The sequence below is a fragment of the Triticum dicoccoides genome, chromosome 2B (assembly GCF_002162155.2).
Source record: "Triticum dicoccoides isolate Atlit2015 ecotype Zavitan chromosome 2B, WEW_v2.0, whole genome shotgun sequence".
NCBI lineage: Eukaryota > Viridiplantae > Streptophyta > Magnoliopsida > Poales > Poaceae > Triticum > Triticum dicoccoides.
The window spans coordinates 734,007,276-734,016,805 of NC_041383.1; the positions used below are offsets into that span (position 1 = coordinate 734,007,276).

Sequence of the window (9,530 nt, forward strand, 5' to 3'; positions counted from 1 at the left end):
GCATGATGTTAACGCTCTTCATCACGGGCGAACAAACAGGTACACTTTTATGCATAAGGGTGAGTTTTATGCTATCCTTCCCAAAGATGCAAAAGAAATAAGTTGTACTATAGAAGTGTTTAAGAAGAAAACTGCAAGGTATACGGCGAAACCGAGGACGGTTTCCTTTCAAGGAAGGGAGGATGATGCAACCCTATGTGTCAACAAAGGAAGAAAGGCCAAGTATATTGTGCCTGCACTACGTCAACAAGTCTCGCGGACAACAGGGCTTGAAACATCTGCGCGACGACATGAAAATATTGTTCACAAACAGAGGTACAAGGTGCCTGCTGCACAGTTCGGCTACGTTGTCAAAGAAGATGCAGAACCGAAGGGAGGCTCGAACTACCAGGGCTCTGTGCGTACGTCTGTTCCAGCTACAAAGGGACGTGTTAATTTCAATCGGGAGAAGCTGGTACATGCAAGTAACGTGCACGCCCCAGTGCCTAATCCAACACGTACATGTTTTTTTCGTTAGAAAAGGCTAGAGGCCTGCGTGCCTAATTGCCGTGCCTAATGGCCGGTTGTTAATCATTAATTAAATAAGTGTAGGATTCGGTTAGGATATTTTATTTAGAGTACTAGTCTGATACGGTTTGCCTGCTAGCTTGCGGCCGTACTATATATATACCTTTTGGATCGATCGTGTGGGGGGATCAGGTTTTAGTTTATATTGTGTGGGACGAACAGAGACTAGCAAGCCGGGGTATCTTCTCTTGGCGAGTTAATTTGTGCGTACTGGTTGAGAAGCTTATATTATTGCTTTGTGTTCGGGCGAGAGATTAGAGACGCCGTCTCTAATTTGCTGCTGATTCTTGAAGGATCGTCCACGTACTTCTTTATCAAGGTGTGCGTGTTGTTTTTGTGGTGATTGCATCTATAAGATCGCGAGCGCCACATCGTTCCAAGTGACATCGTACCGTGAAAGATTGGGCAAATTATTCGTGCCGTCGTTTTTCTGTCGACGGTCGCATCAAGATTTCTTCATCGAATGATTCCCACACCACAGAGGTTCTACAACGACCTCTTTGCTTTACACCAATGGTGGTGGAGGAACTGTCCCACTACTCGAATTGGTGTGACCTTCAGCTTCGGCACTCGGATCGGTATGGGGTTCGAGAGTGTGATGATCGGTATAGGCATGTTGCTTGGGTGGGGGCATGGTATAGACATGTTGCTCGGGTGGGGCATGGTAGTGTGATCGGTGTTACTAGGGTAGAGACTATACTCCATATCCCCAAGACCGAAATCGGAGAGTGGGAAGCTAGTATTGTCATGGTCATCCATGTTTGACTATGAGAAATATGTGGGCTGGGCAGCCCTATTTATAGCAAAAAATTGGTCATTTTTCGAATAAATTTGACCCTCTAACGATCAAATTTTTGAATATATGAATTTTCTTAAATAAATACCTAAACCCTATTCTAAACCGCTCTAAACCCACCCTAACCTCCCCCTAAACCTCTCCCAATGGTCGCCTCGCCTGGGTGTCGAGCCGAGCGAGCCCCCCGCTCCCCCATCGATCGAGGACTGGGCGTCTGGGCCCCGCTGCCTGTTGTAACGCTGTCCCCCTGACGCCTGCCGCCCCCCCCCCCACTGTCCCCATGATCCAGGCGCGTCGGCAGTCCGCTCGACAGGATTCCTCTCCCGCTCCCCCAACGATCGAGGCGGGCCAATCGGGCCGTGCCACCGTGCTACGTGTCGTGTCGTGCCACGGGCCGGCCCGCTAGTATTCGTGTCGTGCCGTGCTGGCACGCGGGCTGAGGGTGGCGGCCCAGGCACGGCCCAGTGCATGCCTCGTGCTTGGCACGACACGATTAGCCCGTGCCGGGCCTGGCCCGTCACGTGCCGTGCTGTCGTGCTGCCGGGCCGGCCCGAAAAAATCGGCCCGTTTGGCCAGATATAGTAGGCACCGAACAAGCATCTGGCCCAGTCGATTGAGCGGAACTGCACGGCCCAACAAAAACAAGGGGAGCCCGAGAAACAGAGGCTTCACCTCAAAAAAAGAAAAAAAAAGGAGAAACAGAGGCAAGAGAGGATCCTTCCCATCCCCAAAGGAACCCTAATCTCGATCTCAAATTTCGTCGGCGGCGGAACTCCGTCGCGACTAGCCGGAGCAGAGGGGGAGGAGGCTGAGTCCTTGGACATGGGTGTCAAGCTACCGGAGGAGGGGAAGAAGGCCCTCTCCCTCGCCTATCGGAGCGGGCTAAATGCCGTCGAAAGGGGGAAGGCCGTATCCCTCGCCGTCCACAGCGGGCTCAAAGCCGAGGTCGCCGTCTACGTCGCCGTCCGGAGCGGGCTCGAGGCCGAGCAAGTGAAGAGGCTCGTCGACAACTCCGTCCAGTGCGGACTTGAGGCCGAGGAGGCGGAGAAGATCCTCCACCTCGCCGTCCGGAGCGGGCTCGACGCCGAGGAGACCCTCTCCGCCGCCATCCGCACGGGCCTGAAGACCGAGGAGGAGATACACGCCTGCCTGCTCCAGCAGCTGCTCGCGTCCTTCGACAAGCGAAACAGGAACGACCCCGAGCTGGACAAGTGGATACGCCCCGTCGACAGGAGCAGAAATGCCCCCAAGTTCCCCTTCTTCCTCTTCAAGATGAAGGCGTCCGCCGAGAAAGCGCAGGTGTCATGGTGGATGAAGAAGTACGATATATTCCCTCCCGAGCGGCCCGGGTACACCTGCGCCTTGCGGGTCGCGCGCCTGGTGATCCGACCGGATGGATTTCGTCTGGAACAGGCAGGGGAGGGCGGGCAGCCGGGTGCGATATCCTACCATACCGACACGAGTTACAAGAAGTGGCTACGTCCCAAAGAAGGCATCTTCAAGGAGGGCTCCTCTCTGCCTCTCAGGGAGGTCGCCGTGATCCAGAGGCTGCCCCGTGGCGAGGGGGTTTCCATCATCTCTCATGTGAATGGTCTTGGTGTCAAGCTTGGTGATATCCTCTTTGTGTTGCACGGCTGGTCTGTAACCGTAGCCCTGAGCTTCACTGAGCGGGAGTTCTATGTATCCTCCAAGTTCAAGGAGGAATCGTTGTACACCAGCACCGATCTTGATTTCATAGACATTACGGTCCCTGTTGAGAATCTGATCAAGAGGCTTTACCAGATGTATAAGCTAGAGGAACAAGATAAAAGGGAAGTGCAGGAGAAACAAGATAATCAGTAGACAGCGAAGCTGATGTGCCAGCAGGAGGAACGGATGCGCCAGCTAGAGGACCAGAAAAAGGAGAAACTGGAAGTCCGGCAGAGGAGAAGGGCTGAGAGAAAGAAATATGATGGCCTGCATATGGAAATGAAGAATGTGGTTCGACAGATGAAGCAAGGAGCAAGTGCTGAAGGAATACAAGGGCAACTTGAAGAATTTGAGGACACTTGCTATTTCGCCCCAATGCTTTCGCTTTTCGGAGAACCTGAACCTGATTCGGTGAAACCATCGGAAGAGAGCTATGCCAAAGTGAGGGGATGTGCAAGGAATCTCTAGAGGTGTAAGCTTATAGTACAGACGTAAGTATGCTATTTTTTACTACCCTCTGTCTTCATTTTTGCTCTCTTGTCGATAGGTGATTTGTCTGAAGTTATCTGGATTACAATGAAATCCTGGTAACCTAAAAATGCAGACTATCAGCACTTGGTTTCCTTCTGTATATATATGGCCTGCCTTGTTCTTCACAAACTAAATTTAGGAAAATATCATATGGTGATCTGCAGATGTGGGATTCTGGATTATACCAAAATCTTAGGTCTGAAATGTTCAAGTGTTGTATATTTTTCAGTTTTGTATGATATGGCTGTAACATGTGACTTATAGCTTCACTCCTTATTGGAAGAAAATTTCCAGTTCATGGCATCTGCAGTTACATTATTATTGAATTTTCTACTGTGAATTTCAACGTCCAGGTTTCACTATGTGATCCCATTGCGTTTGATGTTGTTTGCAGCGGTCTGCTTAATCTTGGTGGTGGTGGAGCCGGGACAGGTAAGGGAACAGAGGAACCATTGCCTCGTCAGCATGAGGAATGACCATGAAGGTGCAACCCTATTTCTTTTGTTATTGTAGCTATGTTGTTGGATTTAATGCTTAATTCTCGTAGAAGGATAACCTGTATCTAACTCCTAACCAAGGAAAGCCCCCAGGAAAAAACAGTATGGGAGAGGATACAGGGTCGACTCATTCAGGGAGCTCCCTCCTTAATTAAGAAAAATTAACAATGTAATTTGAAAAAACTTCGATGGTTAATTAATAAGAGCCATTTTGGTCAAAAAAAGTGAAGAGGAAATAAGTAGAACCAATATTTTGCAACCTTGGGTTTCAATTCGTTTTTACCTTCCATGTTTTTCTGTAACACACCTTTTGGTTATTACTGATACTCATGTCTACTTTGTGTTTTAGTGATGAACCATTTTCATGTTTGTGTAAACATTGTTCCAAGTTTCCAACCCCATATATCATTGCACAAATTACATTATGTATTGGATATTCACTTCGTGCCCCTGTTATCAGTTTTTTTTAATGATTGAGATTGTTTTATTACACGTATATCGGTAAAATGATGTGCCTTGGTTCATGATTTATCCATTTGTTAATTTATACTTATGTACACCCAATGACTTCACCAAGCTTCTCACAGGCAAAGCCTTTGTAAATATATCTGCAAGCTGATCTTTGGAGTGAATAAAGCGAATATCAAGTTGCTTTTGAGCAACTCTTTCTTGAACATAGTGAAAATCTATTTCAATATGTTTTGTCCTTGCATGAAAAACTGGATTGACAGACAAATAAGTTGCATCAAGATTGTCACACCACAGACATGGAGCTGGTGTGTTCTTTATACCCAGTTCTTTCAGCATGGATTGAACCCATATAATTTCAGCTGTAGCATTCACCAATGCTTTATATTCTGCCTCTATGCTGGATCTAGAAATAGTAGCCTGTTTTCGAGCACACCATGAGATCAGATTCGGTGCCAAAAAAATTGCAAAACCACCAGTGGAGCGCCTGTCATCCAGGCATCCTGCCCAATCAGAGTCAGAGAAGGCACTGACCAGATTAGAGGATGATTTGCTGAAATCTAGGCCAATGCTCAAAGTTCCTTTGACATATCTCACTATGCGTTTTGCAGCAGTAAAATGGACATTAGTAGGTGCATGAAGAAACTAGCATACTTTGTTGACAGCAAAAGATATATCAGGTCTGGTCAGAGTGAGATATTGAAGTGCTCCTACCAAGCCTCCGTATTTTGTGCTATCTTCTTGACTCAAGAGATTACCTTCTATGAGAGACAGCTTTTCTGAGCTGGATAATGGAGTAGGTGTAGGCTTACAAGCTTGCAAACCAGCCTTTTTTACCAGATACTTTTCATGAGAGAGATGAAGTCCATTTGTATGTTTCTTCACCTCAATTCCAAGAAAATAATGCAAGTCACCAAGGTCTTTTAGAGCAAAATTTGCATTCAAATCTTTCAACAGTCCTGTGATTGCTTCATTTGATGAGCTTGTGACAATTATATCATCAACATATATCAAAGCAAATATGCATGTGTTGGACTTGTTATAAATGAACAAAGAAGTGTCAGATTTTGATGGAATAAAGCCAAGTGCTTGCATTTTATGACACAGTCGAGAGTACCATGCTCTCGGTGCTTGCTTCAACCCATAAAGTGCCTTGTCAAGTTTACACACATAAGAGGGAGAATTCTTGCTTTCAAACCCACGAGGTTGCTTAGAACACCGAAGAAACGCGTTTTGTACGTCTAGCTGTCTGAGACTCCAGCGCCTAGAAACATCAATAGACAAAACTAGACGGATGGTTGCAGCTTTAACAACTGGACTAAAAGTATTCTCATAGTACGTCAATGCCATACCGTTGTTTAAATCCCTTTGTAATGAGCTTAGCTTTGTAATGGTCAATAGTTCCATCAGATTTTTTCTTGATCCTGAATACCCACTTGCAATCAATTAAATTTTTGTTGTGGAGGAACTAAGTGTCATGTGTTATTTTTCCTTAGAGCTAGGTATTCTTCATTCATCGCTTTTTTCCATTTTTCATCACCAAGTGCTTCTTCTAGAGTATGAGGTTCACCCGGTTCACCTGTAGAACAAACCATGCCATATTTTGTTACGCGTTTGTAGTCAAGAGGTTGTATTACTCCCTTTTGTAGTCGTGTACGCCGCGGAGAAGTGGCTAGATTTCCAGCCGCAGAGGATCCCACAGCCTGAATAGGAGTTTCTGCAGGAGCCGATCTCAAGGAAGATCCACGCGCTGCAGCAGCAAGTTCTGCATCGCTCGGATTTTCTATGGCAGAAGACATCAGTCATGTGTGTGTAGAGTCCGCACAAGATCCCGTCGGAGGAGCGGGCTCATCATGGCCACATGATGGCGAATCAGCCTCGGGTCGGGCGCTCGTCGGGCGTGGGCGCATCGACGCTGGATCCCGCGCCAGCTTCGGGCCCCATGCTGGTCGAGCGAGCCGAGTGGCGTCGCTTGTAACGCACAGGTTGGCTGGTGAAGCGTGCACCACCCGTGCCAACTGCGGGATGACGTGTGTCAGACGACGATTAGCGCGGAGGAGGTGTCGTGCCGCGGCCCATGGGCGACGACAGTGTGGCGCGCGCCTGGTCTGTGGCGGGCATGCATGTAGACTGCACCCCTGGCGCGTCTCCTGCCGCCAATCCCGAGGAGGATCTGGTGCCTTGCAGGCAAACAGATCCCGAGGAGGATTTGTCTCCAGATCCCAGGCACATGAAATATGGCTCTGGCTGAGCGTTTTCTTTACCATTTTCTTCTCTGTTTTCGCCATTTTCTTCGCTGTTTCACCTATGACACCACAAGGCTCATGCACATCATCAGTAAGAGGGTTAGTCAGCAGTTGATCATCACAATTGTTTCCCCCTTGATCAACACCGGAGAGATGAGTAGGCAAAAGAAGAATCTCTTGGCGAAGGAGAGCGTCGGCGTTGGGATGAAGATCAGCAAATGGAAACTTGGTTTCATCAAAGACAACGTCTCGTGAAATATAGACACGATCAGTGGCAACGTCGAGGCAGTTGACACCTTTATGTTGGGTGCTATAGACTAGAAAAACGCACTGTTTTGAGCGAAACATGAGCTTGCACTTGTTGTATGGGCGAAGACTGGGCCAACATGCACACCCGAAGACATGAAGAGATTTGTAGTCGGGTTTAATGTGAAGAAGTCTTACTAGTGGAGTTTCATTGTTAATGACTTGACTAAGAAGCATATTTATGATATGAACGACTGTGAGGAAAGCCTCATCCCAGAACTTGAGAGGCATTGATGCGCCGGCTAGGGGGCCTAACCCAACCTCAACTATGTGTCTGTGCTTGCGTTCAGCAGAGCCGTTTTGTTGATGGGCATGAGGGCATGACACATGATGTGATATGCCAAGGGTTTGGAAGGAGTTTAATTTCTCGTATTCTCCTCCCCAATCAAACTGAACTGCAATGATCTTACTATCGATTTTTCGTTCAACGAGACCTTGAAAGATTTGAAAAACTTGAAAGACATCGGATCTTCTCTTTAGAAGATAGATCCAAGAGAATTTGTTGTAGTCATCTATGAAGCTCACATAATAGGTATGTCTACCAACAGAACTGGGGGCAGGGCCCCAAACATCAGAGAAGATTAATTGCAAGGGTTTGGTAGAAACACTAGTAGATATAGGATAAGGCAATTGACTTTTTTCTCATTGAAAAGAATCACAAATAGTTTCAAGATCACGCTCACCAACATACGGGAGCTTATTTTTCCTAAGCAATTTTTCAACTAAAGAGAAAGCAGCATGTCCTAATCGATCGTGCCACCGTGTTGACGAGAGTTTGGCAATACCATAGGCTTGTTTATTGAATCTTCTACGCTCCGGGATCAACGGGTAGAGCCCTCAAACACATCTACCTTGATAGAGAATTTTCTTCGTTGCCTGATCCTTGATCAAGAAAAAATAAGGATGAAACTCAAGGAAGACATGGTTGTCAATGGCAATTCTATGCATAGAAAGAAGATTCTTATCGACACTAGGAACTAGCAAAATTTTCTTTAGATGAATATTCTGACGAGGGGTACTAAAAAGTGAATGACCAACATGACTGTTCCTCATACCTTCGTCGTTGGCAGTATAGATTTGGTCTTTGCCATCCTTTTTTTCCTTCATGGTGACCTTTTCGAGCTCGTTGGTGATGTGATTGGTAGCCCCGCTATCGACGTACCAGTTCATGTCAACGCTGTAGGAGCCGTCCCCAGCTGCAGCCACCTTGTCCTCGTCTTGGGAGGAGTCGTCATCTTCATCGTAGCGATACCAGCAGTCCTTGTCCATGTGCCCAAGCTTGCCGCAGATCTGACAGCGGGATGCATCTGGACGAGACCTGTCGAAGCCGCCGCCATGACGAGGCTTGGAGTTGGTGGAGCGTCCGTTGCGAGAGTTGGAGGAGCCGCCGCCATCATTGTTGTTGCTTCCTGACCACCCCTTGTTGTGGGAGATCCACGCGAGCGAGGGCCGCCACCACGGCCACGGGATGCGGCGTTGTTAGAAGACTTGAAGCCGCCAGAGGAGCCATGGAACTGGGCCATGCGCTGATCAAAGTTACTCAGCATGGCATAGAGCTCGTCGAGGGTGACGGGCATGACGCGGGCGTCGAGGGCGGAGACGAGCGGCTGGTAGTCGACGTCCAGGCCATGGAGGATGTACGAGATCAATTCGTCATCCTGGATAGGCTTGCCGGCGGCGGCGAGTTCATCGGCGAGGCCGCGCAGGGAGGCGAAGTAGGAGGCGACCGACTGGTTGCCCTTCTGCGTGTTGATGAGCGCAGTCCTGATGTTGTTGACACGGATGAGTGACTGGGACGAGAACATGCCCGCCAGTGCCACCCAGAATTCGCACGCCGTGGTGATCGCAGTGACCGCGACCAGCGCCTCCCTTGGAGAGGGTACTAAGCAGATAGCCAAGCACATGTTGATCCTCCCGGACCCAAAGTGGGTGGAGAGGGTTGGGCGCAGAAGTCTCCTTGCCATCCTTGTCATGGTGACGTGGAGTCTGGCCAGCTTCGGCGCGGGCCGTCGACATAGTCAAAGACATCGGCGCCCCGCAGGTGGGGTGTGACCTGCGTGCGCCATATCACGTAGTTCGTGCGGTTGAGCTTCTCGGTGACCTGACCATTGAGGCTAGGTTGGGAGGCGCCGGAGGATGAAGACATGGCTATGCACTAGATGCATTCGGGAGACTAGATTGGAAGAGGAAGGCTCTGATTATCATGTGCAATGGTGGAAACGTCTTACCTGATGTGGGCGACGTGTACGTGTTAATATAGCAGGGACACACCACCCTATACAGCGCATACAAATTGTTGGAGATTACATCTTGAAGAGAAAGAAAGATAACTAGATAAAGATAAACCTTAACAACCTAGTCTATCTTAATAGGACTCCTAACAACCGAAGCATAACAATATGGTGCGGCAGATGATGCGTGTTTGACATG

General features: G+C 48.3%; 1 protein-coding gene and 1 pseudogene across 1 annotated transcript; one reads left to right on the plus strand and one right to left on the minus strand.

Moving 5' to 3' along the window:
- The first annotated feature begins 2,068 nt into the window (after window positions 1–2,068).
- Window positions 2,069–5,207, plus strand: LOC119365955. Its single transcript, XM_037631610.1, has 2 exons — window positions 2,069–3,543; window positions 3,978–5,207. The coding sequence occupies exon 1, from the start codon at window positions 2,186–2,188 to the stop codon at window positions 3,203–3,205; it is 1,020 nt and encodes a 339-aa protein (XP_037487507.1). The 5' UTR covers window positions 2,069–2,185; the 3' UTR covers window positions 3,206–3,543; window positions 3,978–5,207.
- A 3,421-nt stretch (window positions 5,208–8,628) lies between these two features.
- Window positions 8,629–8,767, minus strand: LOC119266277 (annotated as a pseudogene).
- Window positions 8,768–9,530: the final 763 nt, after the last annotated feature.

Bases quoted from the DNA above. Each gene is read 5' to 3' on its own strand.
- LOC119365955 (XM_037631610.1), top strand. From the start codon at position 2,186: ATGGGTGTCAAGCTACCGGAGGAGGGGAAGAAGGCCCTCTCCCTCGCC.